Source organism: Rhinopithecus bieti, unplaced genomic scaffold (genome assembly GCF_001698545.2).
Source record: "Rhinopithecus bieti isolate Rb0 unplaced genomic scaffold, ASM169854v2 scaffold_3040, whole genome shotgun sequence".
Lineage (NCBI taxonomy): Eukaryota > Metazoa > Chordata > Mammalia > Primates > Cercopithecidae > Rhinopithecus > Rhinopithecus bieti.
In genome coordinates, this window is record NW_016804657.1 from 5,018,408 (window position 1) to 5,035,411 (window position 17,004).

The 17,004-nt window shown below is 39.5% G+C and overlaps 1 protein-coding gene across 1 annotated transcript in view; it reads right to left on the reverse strand.

The window, feature by feature from the left end:
* Positions 1-2,376: 2,376 nt before the first annotated feature.
* DENND2C (DENN domain containing 2C) overlaps positions 2,377-17,004 on the reverse strand; it is an 88,564-nt gene continuing 73,936 nt past the window's right edge. The window contains exons 14-19 of the mRNA XM_017869783.1: positions 16,722-16,899; positions 13,027-13,068; positions 11,979-12,084; positions 5,573-5,809; positions 5,240-5,326; positions 2,377-3,477 (exon numbers count right to left, since the gene is read on the reverse strand). Of these exons, the coding sequence (XP_017725272.1) occupies positions 3,446-3,477; positions 5,240-5,326; positions 5,573-5,809; positions 11,979-12,084; positions 13,027-13,068; positions 16,722-16,899 (682 nt within the window). The 3' untranslated portion in view covers positions 2,377-3,445. The remainder of the gene's footprint in view (positions 3,478-5,239; positions 5,327-5,572; positions 5,810-11,978; positions 12,085-13,026; positions 13,069-16,721; positions 16,900-17,004) is intronic.

Sequence of the window (17,004 nt, forward strand, 5' to 3'; positions counted from 1 at the left end):
ATCTCCTGACCTCGTGATCCTCCTGCCTCGGCCTTCCAAAGTGCTGGGATTACAGGTGTAAGCCACAGCGCCCGGCCATTTTAAATTTTTTTTGTAGAGTTGGAGCCTTCCTATGTTGCCAAGGCTGGCCTCAAGCTGTCCTCTCGCCTAGGCCTCCCAAAATGTGGGGAATACAGGCGTGAGCCACTGCACCCCGGGTCGTTCCTCTTTTACTTCCTTGCTGTACCCCGACTATCCTTCCCCCTTGGCACCCTGAAAACCTTTGCATTGGATAAGTACAATTCTTAAAGAGGCTCTAGAATTAGGCGCCAGTCTCCATTTAAAATTGTGAAGCTTTATGGTCTGAGTATCAAAAAGAACCTCAGTTCCTTAGAAATCCTGTCATTTTGCCTTTAGGACTTAACGGTAATAGAATGGCACTCCTCACTGTCTCCGAACCATTCAAGCTGCTGCCCATGCACTTTGTCTTCTGCATGGCTCCTGGACTAAGGAGCCTCCCTTTGATTAAGCAGGTAAAGACCAAACAAAGTTGTCAGACTATATACCCTGCCCAGTGTGCAGTCTAGACCCAGGCTTTGTCTGCCAAGAGCCTGGAAATGTTGACCTCCATTATTAAGCCTGATCAGTCTAAGACTAATTCTTATTACCTAAGTACCATTAGGTAAATGTGCTAGCTGTAGATTTAAGTGACATAAAAGATCTTTACATCTTAAGAATTCTCCATGGGATCTGTGGGGTTTTTTATGTATTTATTCATTAAAAGATCTGTAAACAATATTTTATACAAATCTTGATTCTTTTACAAAAATATCCAGAATTCATAACACTTTACAGAAACAAAACACAACAGACCTAAGGAAATGAAGCAGCTTCAGGCTGCAAAGATGAAGACAGCATTCCTGAAGCAAAGGTAGCCTCCTAAAGGGATAGCCAGGATCCATCACAGTAAACCCTTTTACCCCCATTTTATAAACATCCAATTATTAACTGTTCCCGCTAGGTTGGAGTGTAAGAAGAGACCAAATGGAGAGATGTCTAGTAGAAGCCCCATTAGGGTAACCTACTTAACATTAAAAAAAAAAGGCTCAGTTCTATTCCCTGGACCCACATCTGTAGGAATTATATTAAACAGCACCAGTCTTAAATGGTGTTCTGCTTCAGATTCATGCATACCTGAATGGGTTGTAATGAAATACTGTACAAGTCAATAAACTGTATCACAATACAACTTAACAGTTTTGTAAGGCTGAATAAATACTTTTTGTGCCAGTTGAAACCATCAGCAGAAACTGAAGAAAACAAACTGATATTTGCTATAACATTAATAAATGAAAAGTGCACCATCTGAACTTGAATTTGCCCATGAGTTTGAAAAAAAAAAAACAAATAGGCCCGGTGCAGTGACTCACGCCTGTAATCCCAGCACTTTGGGAGGCCAAGGTGGGTGGATCACCTGAGGTCAGGAGTTCAAGACTAGCCTGGCCAACATGGTGAAACCCCATCTCTACAAAAAATACAAAATTAGCCAGGTGTGGTGGTGGGCACCTATAATTCCAGCTACATGAGAGGCTGAGGCAGGAGAACTGCTTGAACCCAGGAGGCGGAGGTTTCAGTGAGCCGAGATCGTGCCATTGTGCTCCAGCCTGGGCAAAAAGAGCGAAACTCCATCTCAAAACACACACACACACATACACACACACACACACACACACACACACAAAACATTGCACCATCACTGAAAAATTTCTCTTTCCAATCACTACTACTACTTTAGATATTAAAGGTCTGGATGACTAAGTGGTATATGTTCAAGGAATGTTCATATTTTGAGTCTAATTTAATTAGAGCAAAAATTTCAGCATTTCTAGGGGAATAAAGAGAGTCTCATCTAGGCATCTATATATAAAGTCCCTTATCCTCAGAGCTGAAAAGTGGCTCTGGTACACTTAATACAAAATTTTTATTAATAAAATAAATAGCTATATAATCCTACTGAGATGAAATTTCCATCTGGAGGACTAACCAACTTTCTCTGTGTCCATAAAAGTCCTGGCTTCAGTTCTGTGTTGTATAACTTTGGGCAACTTATTTAACTTCTTTGAATTTGTGTTTTTTTCTTTTTTTTTTTTTGAGATGGAATCTTACTCTGTCACCCTGACTGGAGTGTAGTGGTGCGATCTCCGCTCACTGCAACCTCCACCTCCTGGGCTCAAGCAATTCTCGTGACTCAGCCTCCCGAGTAGCCGGGATTACAGGCACCTGCCACCATGCCCAGTTACTTTTTTTTAAATTTTATTTTTAGTAGAGAGAGGGTTTCACCATATTGGCCAGGCTGGTCTCGAACCCCTGACCTCAAATGATCCACCTGCCTTGGCCTCCCATAGTGCTGGGATTACAGACGTGAGTAACAGCACCCAGCCTTAGTTTCTTTATTAGTAAAATGGAGATATAAATATCTATCTCATAAGGTTGATTTAAGGATTGGTTGAGATGATATGCATACATATACCACAGTGCATGGCACATGGTGGACACTAAAAAATAAAGGTGGCTCCCATGCCCTTGAGAGGACATTTTCATAATAGTTATAATTCCACAAAGTTTAAATTTATTTACTTATTTTTAAAATGTTTTTGTAGAGATAGGATCTTGCTATGTTGCCCAGGCTGGTCTCAAACTCCTACCCTCAAACTCCTGCCTTAGCCTCCCAAAGTGGTGGAGATTACAGGCGTGAGCCACTGGATCCAGACTTCACAAAGTTTAATGTTGACATGTGAGGGACAAGCAAGCTACTCAAATGCTACACAATTTGGAGCAGGAGTTGCAAGATGTCTAATTTTATAAGGTACTTAATAACAGTACTTTATAATATTACAAGTAGGGCTTCCTCCTGAGATTCCCCTAGATACAATATAAGGCAAAATAATGGAGATATGTGATGAGTCTATTCCTTTGCCCAGGTCAAACAGCCCATGGATTTAAAGCTGACATGATAGTTCAGTGATGAGAATTATGCATATAAGGCCAGTGTTCTCCATTTCCATCGTGTCTCTCTTCTATGTTAAACTCAGCATTTCTCTCATTATTCTCATCTTTGGGCTATTTTTTAAAATGTAACAACAAGGCTTTTCCTTGTGAAAGACAACTACTTTCATAGATGAAGCACAAAACAGAGAATGAGCCCAAGAATTACATAGAAAAGGCTGCTATTAAAAAAAAAAATGGAGACAGAGTAAAGATGGCATTGGTTCCAGACCATTCCCAACAATTCTCCAGTGATTACTACAGCAGCAACAGGAGAATCCTCCTCCGACAGCCTGACTCGCTCTTAAACCTTTTAAAATTTCAAGAATTTTGTAGAATACTTCATGGGATCCTGACCCTTGGAAAAATATTTTCTTTGGCACTTTCTGTTGTATATTCAGGATGGAGACAATCAGAGGTTTCATTTCTTCTGCAGAAATTTCATTTTACTTCCTAAAGGGAAAGAAAAGGACAGTGAACTCTCAATTCATTTTTATTTATTGTACATTATTTGAGGCAATGGGTTAACGGGTCAGTCATTCAGAACAGCCCAAGAGTTAAGCTGACATCTCAAACTCAGTTGATGTGTTTAACCACCAAAACAAAAACAAAAACGAACCCCAAACCCCATGTGTCTAATTAATTGCAGAGGTCAAAAAGAATTCAGACATCATGTAATCCGGTGGTTTTCAACCTTGACTATAGGTTAAAATCACCTGGCTTCTCCCCAGAGATCTCCTGGAGCCCAGGGGAAAATTTTTTAAAGTTGTCTGGAGATTATAAAATGTAGTCAGAGCTGGGAACCACTGATCTAATCTAACTCCATAGTATAAAGATGAAATAACAGCCTAAGGCCTAATATGTCCATGGTCTGTCAACTAGTGAAGGACAGGGCCTAATTAGGGGGCATATATTTCAAAGACAAAATATAAATATCATAGAATATAGGTTATTCATTATTTTAGGCTAGCCACACCCCTGTTCTCTTATATCATACTAGATAATTAACTATTATTGAAAAATCATAAATGTGTTTATGAACTAGAAAATTAAAGACTTGTAAGAAATCCTCTTTTGCCTCAGAAGTCCCTCTAAACCAGGTGTTTTTAATCTGGAGTACCAAGGATAGACTTCATGGGGTACATGGGCAGCCTAAAATTATACGCAAAATTTATTTATATGCTGTAAATACATTTTTCTGGGAAAAGGACCACAGTTTTTATAAGATTCTCCAAGGAATGTGTCCTAGAAAAGATTAATAATCATGATATACAAACATATCATGAAATAAATAAACTTCTATCAGAGAGGTTCATCTCTGGGAAATGGCCCCACAGACCACTCTGATGAGGGATCCCAAATTTTGAGAAAATGCTTCTTTTCTCCAAAACACTTAGAAACTAGCATCATGGTTTATGGTCAGCGTATTTAAGGCTATATTACTGATTTGATTATAAAGCTTTTGTGATGAGGCCCACTTACCGCAAAGCTTTTTCGGCCACATTTATTTTTTATTTTTATTTATTTATTTTTTATTTATTAATTTTTTTTCTTCAGAGACATCTCACTCTGATGCGTCAAAATGTGGCATAACCAAAGATTTCTTACTGAGGCTTGCCAAACTCGCAGGCATCCGGGCAAATTACCCCCATCAGACTCACTCCCCGAATACATAGCTAGAAAGCGTAACAGGCATGTGCCAGGCATGGCCTCATTTATTGTTTTTTTTTTTTTTTTTAAAATGAGAGAGAGTTTTGCTCTTGTCGCCCAGGCTGGAGTGCAATGGTGTGATCTCTGCTCACTATAACCTCTGTCTCCTGGGTTCAAGCAATTCTCCTGCCTCAGCCTCCCAAGTAGCTGGCATTACAGGTGCCTGCCACTAAGCCAGGCTAATTTTTGTATTTTTAGTAGAGACAGGGTTTCACCATGTTGGACAGGCTAGCTAGTCTCGAACTCCTAACCTCAGGTGATCAACCTGCCTCAGCCTCCCAGAGTGCTGGGATTATAGGCATGAGCCACCATGCCAAGCCATGTCCAGCTAATTTTAAAATTTTGTGTAGAGATGGGGTCTCACTATGTTGCCCATGCTGGTCTCAAACTCCTGGCCTCAAGCAAACCTCCTTACTTGACCTCGCAAAGTGCTGGAATTACAGGCATGAGCCACTGCGCCTGGTCTTCAGCAACATTTATCTAACAAGAAAACACAGCAACTTACCAAGACTCCGCAAAATTCTATTCATCCCACTGGGCTCTGACTCAGGAATTGTTTCCAAATACTGGATGGCCCGGACCTCAAACAAACCTACAAGGAAAAACTCATGTTGGTGAAACTGTCTAACACTCCAGACTGGGAATTACATAAAACTCTGTGCTCATTACCAGTGTATTATTCCCAGGGCTATAACAATATTACAAAATAAACAATTCTCATAATAAACAACTCGGATTTCGAGTCCTTGTTGCTTTACAATACTTTTTATTCATAATATAGTAAAATCTTTCAAGGTATTCACTAAATAGAGAGGGAGAACTTAATAATGAAACCGACCTTTAACTCCACTTTTCCGGAGCTCTCGGTCCTGGATGAATCCTGCAAACATCTGAGTCTCCATGAAGAGATCCAGGAAGTGGCGTACACTTCGGGAGGTGTGGGACTTACGGAATGGTTCCCTTTGGAAAACACGCTCCCCACGCTCCGTGACAGTCATGTTCAAAGAATAATGTCCTACTAACTCCACAAAAAACCTGACAAATGCTTCGGACACCAGAGAGTTGAGTGTCACATCTGCTGCAACATGAAAAAAAAAAAGAAAAAAATCTCCTCAGTTATCTGTATCTGTAAACACTGGTTCTGGTTATGGAAGTCATGCCTAAGAAGTTATAGATCAAAGGACTGAGAATAAATCTAGGAGTGTTCATTCTTCACTTTCTTTCTCCATGACCTAGAAAAGGCTAATTGATTCTACCCTTACCTTCATTTTCTTTCCATACATACTCCTTCTACATCTTGCAAACTGGCTTGCACATCTGTTGATTTCATTGTAACTGCTCTTTCAAAGGCCACTGGTGAGAGCCAGCCAAATTTAATCTGCTCTTCTATTTTTATCTCCTTTAAGCTCCATGTTGCATTTGTGCTGACTACCTCCTCATTTCTTTTGTCCCCCACAACTCTATGCTCTTCTGATTTCCTGGTTCCCTTCCTGACTTGATGACAAAGCAGTTCTTTTTCTCTTGTCCTTTCTCTTCCTGAGCATGGTGCTCAGACACTCTTCTTCAACACCCCCTTCCTTAAAGGGCTAATTGGCACAGAGATAGAGCTGGCTATGATAATACTGTAATTCCAAACCTTAGTTTTCCAGCCCTGTTATCTCACCTTCTACATTTTCAGGCTACCTATGGGTGGTTATCATTTGGCTGTCCCATTAGCACATAAGTTCCATCTGTCTAAAGGTCACTATGTCAGGTTCTTTTTGGAACTTGGACTATGAATCAATTAAACAAACAATACATATCTAAAGCCAAATCCATTATATTTCCCCACCAAATCAGTTTCCCTCTCAATAGTCCCATTTTTTTAAATAAAGATTTTTTTTTTTTTCCCTAAAATACAGACAGGGTCTTGCTATGTTGCCCAGGCGCTGGTCTCAAACTCCTGGGCTCAAGCAATTCTCCCACCTCAGCATTCCAAAATGCTGGGATTACAGATGTGAGCCACCATGCCTCGGTGACACTGCCATTTCATACTACACTATAATTATTCCATAAAAATAGTGATTTGAGTGCTGAAGTTGCACTGTATTAAGTGCTTTTACAAACATAATAATCTATTATTATTTTTTTCTTTTACGGAGGAAACTGAGGTGCCAAATGATTAAATAAATTCTCCAGGGTCATCCCATCTAGTAAGTGAAGATGCTGGACTCACAAGTCAGGTGATTTTTAATCTCTATAATATACTACATTATATTGCCTTCCAGGTTCCAGGCTCAAACTTCAGATTCAGCTTACACTCCCTCTTTTTCTTCCATATCCAAATAGTCTTTCCCCCCCCAACCCTTCACACTGTCATTGCTCTTTTCCCAGGGATGCACTCAGGATGGGAATCAGGGACCTAAGTTTAGTCAGAGTTCTACCATAAAGCAGTTGTGTAATAGTGGGTGGCTCACTTTTCTCAGTTGGCCTGTCCACATCTGGGCAGCTAGCAGGGCTGACCAGGTGATTTCCAAGGTCTCTTTCTGAATTACACTTTGACTCTAATCTAGGGTTTTGCTATATTTTGTCCAACTCCCTTCCTTCTCATCTCTTTCCTTCTGCAGCTGAGAATCCGTGTCCATCACTGCATTTATCTTTTTCTCTTTTTTTAATTACTTTTTTTTTTGTAGAGATGGGGTCTTGCTATGTTGCTCAGGCTGGTATTGAACTTATCCTGCCTTGACCTCCCAAAGTGCTTGAGATCACAGGTATGAGCCACCACACCCAGCCCCAACACTGCATTTATCCTCAACACTTTTGCCTCACTGTTATGTCTTATTTTCTTTCTTTTAAAAATTATGTTTTTCTATAATTTCTTTATTCTTTCCCTTTTAATGTATATACTTTACATATTCTTTGATATGTATATTTTATAAGATCAACAATGAAATGAATAAATTCTCTACCACAAACAAAGCTTACAAACAGAACATCACTAGTATCTTTGAAGTTTCCTGTGTGACTCTCTCTAATGGCATTCTTCTCCTACTTTCCAATAGAGTGACCATGGAATTTTGTATTTATTATTCCCTTGCTCTGCATTATAGTTTCACCATACCCATATAAAACCCCAATAGCATATTATTAGGTTTTGTATGTCTTTGAACGGTATACAAAATGTTGTAGTCTTCTTCAATTTACTGTTTTATTCAATATACGTTTTTAAGATTCATTCTTAACTGGGTGCAGCTACAATGGCTCATGCCTGTAATCCCAACACTTAGGAGACTGAGGCAGGCAGCTCACCTGAGCCCAGGAGCTTAGGACCAGGTTGGGCAACATAGACTCCATCTCTACAAAAAATTTAAGAATTAGCTGAGCGTGGTGGCACAGGCCTGTGGTCCCAGCTACTCAGGAGGCTGAGGACAGAGGATTGCTTGAGCATAGGGGGTCAAGGCTGCAGTGGGCCATGATCACACCACTTGCACTCCAGCCTAGTCGACAAAATAAAACCTTATCTCAAAAAAAATTCATTCTTAAAGCTTTATTCTCCTGAAAATGGATATTCACATTGTTTTTAGTTTTTGCTATCACATATACTAGCACTATGAAAATTACTGAACTTGTTTCCCAGTGATCATGTACGAGAGATTCACTAGGGTATGTATCTACAAACTACATTGTTGGGCTGTAGGATATGTACGCCTTTAATTTTACTAGATAATGCCAACTTCAAAGTGGTTGAACTACTTGACACACTCTTACCAATACTTGATATTGTTAGACTTAATTTTTTTTTTTTTTGAGACAGGGTCTTGCTCTATTGCCCAGGCTAGAGTGCAGTGGCACCATCACAGCTCACTGCAGCCTCAAATTCCTGGGCTCAAGTGATCCTTCCACCCAAGCCTCCTGAGTAGCTGGGACTACAGGCACACATCAACACTCCTGGCTAATGTTTTAATTTTTTTTTGTAGAAACAGGGTCTTGCTGTGTTACACAGGCTGGTCTTGAACTCCCGGGCTCAAGTGATTCTCCCACCTTGACCTCCCAAAGTGTTAGGATTACAGGTATGAACCACAGTGCCTGGACAGATTTTTTAGTTTTTGTGAATATGGTGGGTATAAAAAATGGTATTGCACTGTGGCTTACATTTACACTTCCCTGAATGTAAATGATGTAGTGAGGCTGCATGTCTCTTCAATTACTTATGTGCTTATCATGTTTCTTCTTCTTTGAATGTTTGTTCCTATCTTTTCCTCATTTTTCTATTGGATTGTTTATCTTTTTCTTACTGATTTGCAGGTGTTTTTTAAAAAAATAAATTCTAGACACTATTCATTTGGTAGCTACATATGTTGAAGATGTCTTCACCTAGTCTGTAACTAGTTTTTAAAATCTCTTTTCCATGGTGTCCCTTGATGAAAAGAAAATTTAAAGATTTAACACAGTCAAATTAACCTATCTTCTCCTTTATGGTCTCTGCTCTTTGTGCCATGTTTTTAAGAACCCCACCACTCTGTTATTGACATAAAATATTTTCTTCTGTGCTTTCAAAAATATTTTCAAAAGCTTTGCTTTTAACATTTAAGTCTTTAAATTCACTGGAATTAATTTTCTGTATAGTATGAGATGTACATCCATATTCATTTCTTTTCATATAGAAGACCAATTGTTCTATTTATTATTATTATTTCTTTATTATTATTATTTTAGACAGGGTCTTACTCTCTCACCCAGGCAGGAGTGTAGTGGCACAATCTTGGCTCACTGCAACCTCCACCTCCCGGGTTCAAGTGATTCTCCTGCCTCAGCATACTGAGTAGCTGAGATTAAAGGTGTGCACCACCACACCTGGCTAATTTTTGTATTTTTAGTAGAGACGGGGTTTCACCATGTTGGCCAGGCTGGTCTCAAACTGCTGACCTCAAGTGATCTGCCCACCTCCGCCTCCCAAAGTGCTGGGATTACAGGTGCGAGCCACCACGCCCAGCCCAAGGATCATTAAATGATCCATCCTTTTTCCACTGATACACAACGCTGGCACTGACACAAATCAAGTTTCCTTATGCATACACACTCTGTATTCTTTCTGTTGCTCTATTTCTGCACCAAACCCAAACTATCTTAATTACTATCTTTATAATAAATTTTGATGTCTAGTAGTGCAAGCCTTCCAATCTTGTTCTTTTTTGAGTGCCTTGGCTATTCCTGGCCCTTTGTACATCCAATTAAGTTTTATGGTGGGCGTAATGGCTCACCCATGTAATCCCACGGCTTTGGGAGGCCGAGGTGGGTGAATTGCTTGAGCTCAGGAGTTCAAGATCAGCCTGGGCAACATCGTGAAACCCTGTCTCTACAAAAAACACAAAAAACTAGCCAGGTGTGATGGTGCACGCCTGTTGGCCCAGCTACATGGTGGGCTGAGGTGGGAGGATTGCTTGTGCTCAGGAAGTCAAAGCTGCAGTGAACCAAGATTGCACCATTGTACTCCAACCTGGGTGACAAAGCGAGACCCTGTCTCAAAATAAAATAAAATAATAAATAATAAATTTTACAATCAATCGGCTGAATGGAATTCTGATTCTCTCTTGAACCCTCTCCCATCTCACTTTCTTCCCCTCATTCCACTGAATCTGCTGTTATCAAAGTCTTCATATTAGCAAATCCACTGGTCAAATCTTAAGTCCTTGCCATACTTGGTCTCTTTGTAGCTGCAGGCATAACTGATTACTCTTCTTTTCATGAAGTATTCTATTTGCTCAACTTCTGCAATGTCACACTCCTGTTTGTTTTTTATTTTTCTTTTCACTTTTTGTAGAGATGAGGTCTCATTATGTTGCCTAGGCTAGTTTGGAATTCCTAGGTTGAAGCAATCCTCCTGCCTTGGCCTCCCAAAGTGCTGGGATTATAGGTGTGAGCCACTGTACCTGCCCACACTCCTGGCAGTTTACACACATACTTTCCTGGTTTTTCTCCTTTACTGGCTGCTCCTCTTAGTCTCCCTTGCTGGATAGTTCTCCTTCCAACCTCCAAGTGTTGGAAATCTAACCACGCCATTTAAAGCAACAGAGGGCTCAATCCTTAAACCTTTGTTATTTTCTAACAATACTCACTCTATAGGATCATCTCATCTGGTCCCACAGCTTTAAAACAGCAATTTCTAAATGTTTGCTTTTAGCCCAAATCTTTCTTCTAAAACATTTCCAGTTGGATGTCTGCTTAAGTATTAAACTTCTAATAGGTATCTCAAACTGTAACATCCAAAACTAAACTTTTTATTACTCCTCTAAATCTGCTTCTTCTAGGCCAGGTGTGGTGGCTCACAACTGTAATCCCAGTGCTTTGTGAGGCTAAGGCCGGAGGATTGCTTGAGACCAGGGGTTTAAAATCAACCTAGGCAACATAGTGAGACCCCGTCTCTACAAAAAATAAAAAGATTAGCTAGGTGTGGTGGTGCATGCCTGTAGTCCCAGTTGAGGCAAGAGAATTGCTTGAGCCCAGGAGGTTGAGGCTGTGGTGAGCTATAACTGCATCACTGCACTCCAGCCTGGGTGACACAGCAAGAAACAAAAAACAAAAAAGGAAAAAACCCAAAACAAACAAAAGAGCCCTGCTCCTTCCTTAATATTCCCTGTCAGTACATAGCCTTAGTTTTCTCATCTGTAAAATGAGGATTAAATAATGATACCTGCTTCATAAAGATAAAACAAAATGTATATTAAGTGTTTAGCATAATGCCTGATATAGTGTAAGCACCCAATAAATATTATTTGCCCATTTATTTAACAAGTATTGAGTACCTACTTACTGAATACTGTTTAAAGTACTGGAGATAGAGAACAAAATAAAGCCACTGTTCTCACAGAACTTATGCTGTAGCATATGAAATAGTGCTAAGAGCCTTGAAGAAAATTAAAGCAAGGGGAAGAGGATAAGGAGCACTAGGGGAATGGGTACAATTTAAAATACGACAGTCAGGAAAGGCCTCAGGGAGAAGGTGACGTGAGCATGGACCTACAGGAAGAAAGGGCAGGAGTCATGTGGATATCTGCGGGAATAGCATTCTATAAATGTAACTGAGCAAGTGCAAAGGTCCTGAAATAGAAGAGGACTTGGCATATTGAGGATAAGCAAGGAAGCTGATTATAAGATTTTCAAGGCGCAGGCAATCTAATGCTACTTTGGTATATCCTTTAACATAGTGCTAGGCATTCGGTAAATATTTACTACCTTAAACCTTAAGTCCTTGGCTCACTTGATACCTTGTGAAAAATTCTGCTCCTGAGTCAAGATTTCATTTCTTTCTTTCAAAATCTGCATCAGGGCAGCTTGAAGTTTTGGTGGTAGAATTTCATCCTCATCAGATACCTTAAGAAAAAAAAATGGAGATTTTTCTTTGTATGAGATTTGAGGGATTAAGTCTCAAATATACCCTAGTTATTTCTCCAAAATTCCACAAATGACTTTATATGTCTTGGCTAAAGAGTTAGTCTGAAGTCTCCTTCCCTACATGAAGAATCTCTCATGTTTATGGTGTATATATTTTAACTATATTAAAAAAATAAATAATATACTTTATAAAATTTTCTGGCACTTTTCCACCAGATCTCTCTCATCTACAAGTCTTCTATTATATTACGAAGATCATGCACAAATAAATTGTATTTCAAACGTGATGAGCTAATCAATTCTGAAAATGTCCTGGGAAACACTCTTCTTTTCACCCTGTGTTTCAGAGCTTACACTCTGACTACAGGTTATATCCGGAGGGCTGATCTAAGAAGGCTTTATGAACTCTTCCTTTCTACTTCAATATTAAGAATAAATGATCACTTCATTTTTGCTCCTACTGTACCTTGTACAAATTTCTATTATACAATTTCTAAAACTTTATGTATGTGTCTGTTTCTCCGCATTAGACTGTAAGACGTGAGGGTTCAAACTGTGTCTTACTCATTTTTACATTCTAACAGAGTATGTAGAAACAATCAGTGCTTAATAAATGCCTTTAAAATGTAATTAAATTAGAGGCTTATGTGTCGACCCACCTGGAGTTGAAGGGTGGTTTTACCTCTTTTGAGAATGACACATTTATGTTTCCTCCTTCCTTTGGGATAGACAGCTATAAACTGAAGCCAAATTTTTCAAGTCGATCTTGCTTGACTGGCCATGGTGTCAACTCAAGTATGTATAAGAACTAAAAGTTTTGCCTGAGTCATATTCTCTAAGTACTTTCACATATTGTCTGTCCGATTATCTACAGTAGACATTTATCCTAAAACATTAGTAATTACCTCCTTTGGCACTCACCTCCTGTAAGAACTTGTCTGCACAGAGATCAACTATCAGCACCTGTGAAATAAAGGAGCCAGGCAAGTTCAACCAGAGACATTCACAGACAAATATAGGCAATGAGAATAGTTTTAAACAAAATTTACTCAAAGTTTTAGCCCATTTAAAAGTTAGTCAATCGACACAAGAAATAAATTGCAAATGAAAGAATGATGACGTGCATACCTATAGATTAAAAGAGACTAAAAACGTATCAACTAAATACGACGTGTGGGGCCAGGCACGATGGCTCACACCTGTAATCCCAGAACTTTGGAAAGTCGAGGCAGGAGGATCTCTTCAGTCCAGGAGTTGGAGACCAGCCCTGGCAACACAGTGAGACCCTGTCTATACACAAAATTTAAAAATTAGCTGGGCGTGTGGTACACACCTGTAGTCCCAGCTACTCGGGAGGCTGATCTGAGAGGATCACATGAGTCTGGGAGGTCAAGGCTGCATTGATTGTGATTGCGCCAATGCATTCCAGCCTGGGTGACAGAGTGAGACCCTGTCTCTAAATAAATAAATGAATAAATAAGTACAATGTGTGGACTTCATTTTGAACCTGATTTAAACAAATTATTAAAAGTTTATGAGACAACTGGAGATTTAAACACTGGATTTTGCTGATATCAAGGAATTGTTGGATATTTTAGGTGTGATAATGGTATTGAGGTTATGTTTAAATATGCCCTTATGTTATAGAGGTTCACACTGTAATATTTAGAGATGAAATTGTGTCAGGATATCCTTCAAAATATTATGGGAAAGAGGAATGGGTAAGGGTAAAGACTGGCCATTACTTGATAAGTACTGAAGTGGGGTGACTGGTACACAAGGATTCATTTCACTCTTCTGTTTACTTTTACATATGTTTAAAGTTTCCAAAATAAAAGTGTTTTTTTTTTTTTTTTTTTTTAAGAAGGACAAGGCAGCGGAGTAACAGGGAGCAGTCTTTTCAGTAAGTGGTATCGGCACAGATGGTACCATATAAAAACAAATGAAACAACCCCTACTTCACATTATACACACAAAAAATCAAGTTCCAGGAGGATTCATAATCAAAAGTTAAAGGCAAAATAATGAAAGGCCCAAGAGATAATATAGAAGGATATTTTCATGAGGTTAATATAAAGTAACTTAAGCAGCTCACTAAAAACACCATGTATAAAGAGAAAGACTGATAATTTTAAATTATTTTAAAATTCATTTTAAAATAATGTGAATTATTTAAATTCACATTAAAATTAAGAATTTCTGTGCATTAAAAAAACATCATTTTTGAAAATGAAAAGGCAAGCCACAGACAAAGGGGCCAGTATCCAGAATATAAAAAGACATCTTAACGCCAGGCGCAGTGGCTCATGCCTGTAATCCCAGCACTTTGGGAGGCTGAGGTGGGCGGATCACCTGAGGTCAGGAGTTCAAGACCAGCCTGGCCAACATGGTGAAACCCTGTCTCTACTAAAAATACAAAAATTAGCCAGGCGTGGTGGCTACTCAGGNACAGACAAAGGGGCCAGGATCCAGAATATAAAAGACATCTTAACGCCAGGCGCAGTGGCTCATGCCTGTAATCCCAGCACTTTGGGAGGCTGAGGTGGGCGGATCACCTGAGGTCAGGAGTTCAAGAGCAGCCTGGCCAACATGCTGAAACCCTGTCTCTACTAAAAATACAAAAATTAGCCAGGCGTGGTGGCTACTCAGGAGGCTGAGGCAGGAGAATCGCTTGAATCCAGGAGGCAGAGGTTGCAGTGAGCTGAGATCGCGCCATTGCACTCCAGCCTGGGAGACAAGAGCGAGACTTCATTTCAAAAAGAAAAGAAAAGAAAAAGAAAACATCTTAAACAATAAGAGAGTAGGGGCTGGGTGTGGTGGCTCACACCTGTAATCCCAGCACTTTGGGAGGCCGAAGAGGGCAGATCACTTGAGGACAGGAGTTTGAGACCAGCCTGGCCAACACGGTGAAACCCCGTTTCTACTAAAAATACAAAAAATTAGTTGGGCATAGTGGCGTGCACCTATAGTCCCAGCTACTTGGGAGGCTGAGACACGATAATTGCTTGAACCTGGGAGGCGGAAGTCGCAGCAAGCTGAGATCACGCCACTGCACTCCAGCCTGGGCAACAGAGTGAGACTCCATCTCAAAAACAAAACAAAACAAAAACAAAACCAAAAACAAAACAAGAGAGTAAACAATGTAGTGGAAAGAGACAAAGATTTTTATAAAAGATGATATTCAAGAGACCAATAAATAGAAGGATGCTTAACCTCAACAGGAATCAAATTAAATTAAATTTGTGCAAATTAAACCACAATGTGAATAACACTACGCACGCACCAGATAGGCTACATTATACAACTGATGACAGTGATGGTGAAGACGTGGAGCAACAGGAATTCTCATACGCTGTTGAAGGGAATTTAAATTGGCACAACTACTTTGGAAAACAATTTAACTTTATTTATTAAAGTTGGAGATATGTTTACCCTATGACTCAGCAATTCAATTTCCAAGTATATACCCATTGAACTACGTGTGTATGCACTGGGAGTCATGTATATTTATAGCAACATTATTTATAACAACCTCAAACTGGAAACAACTCAAATGTTCAATTGTAGAATGGATAAGAAAATTGTGGTACATTCACACAATGGAATCCTATATACAATTAGAATGATCAAACTATTGTTGACCTCATCAACATAGATCAATCTTACAGATATAATATTGAGCAGAGGAAGCCAGGCAAAAATATATATACCATATGAATCTATTTATATCAAGTTTAAAACCAGACAAAGCTGGATTACATTGCTTAGGGAGGAATGCCTAGGGGTTAAACGATAAAGAAAAACAAGTCAATGAATACCATAAAAGTCAAGATAATGATTACCTTTGGTGGGGGATGGGGATGGGGATGGAAACAGAGATTAGAAAGAGGCATGAGGGGCACTTCTAGGGGGTTGGCACTGATTCCATTGTGGTAATATTTCCATTCCATTCTAATGCTGGTTATGTATCTGTACATTTTGCTTTAACCACGTATCTATATTGTGTTTTATTTGAAATAAAGTTTTTTGGGGTTTTGTTTTGAGACAGCGTCTCCCTCTGTCGCCCAGGCTGGAGCACAGTGGCATGATCTCAGCTCACTGCAACCTCTGCCTCCTGGGTTCAGGCAATTCTGCCTCAGCCTCTCAAGTTGCTGGGATTACAGGCATGTGCCACCACACCTGGCTAATCTTTGTCTTTTTAGTAGGGATGGGGTTTTACCATGTTGGCCAGGCTGGTTTCAAACTCCTTGACTTCAAGTGATCCACCTGCCTCAGCCTCCCAAAGTGCTGGGATTACAGGCATGAGCCACCATGCCAGGCCATGAAATAATTTTTAAAGTTAATCCAGAGTACTGTACCCTTCAGAATAACACAAGAATGAGCCCAAGGTTACTACTGTAAATAAGATACAGGTTTGAATTTATGTGTACTATCAAATTTTCCCATCTTAATACTAGAAATATTATAAACAGTAATATTATAATACAATAGAAATATTATAAATAGCATAAAGTAGTAATAATAACTATATTAATTAATAACAATTCCACCACTCTTAAGATCACTTATTTTTACTTCTCAATGCTCCAATATTAGGTTCCATTCTTCCATCTCACCTCTTCAATGGGTAGGTCCTGGAGCTGTGGTAAGCAGCAAGACAGGATTCCAATAAGGAATGGAGTAGGTGAGCAGACAATGTCAATCATAGATGCTGGCAGGACTGGGATGTAGGTATGCTGCCAGGTGAACGGATACAGTGTAGCTACCACAGCATGGCCACATTTTGACAGGGTGCTAGCCAGAGGAGAAAACAAATGGTGTCATATATAGAGCAACATAAGGAGGACATTTCAGTTATGTTAAAGAATTAAAAATTGATGCTGGTTAGTGATCATAGAT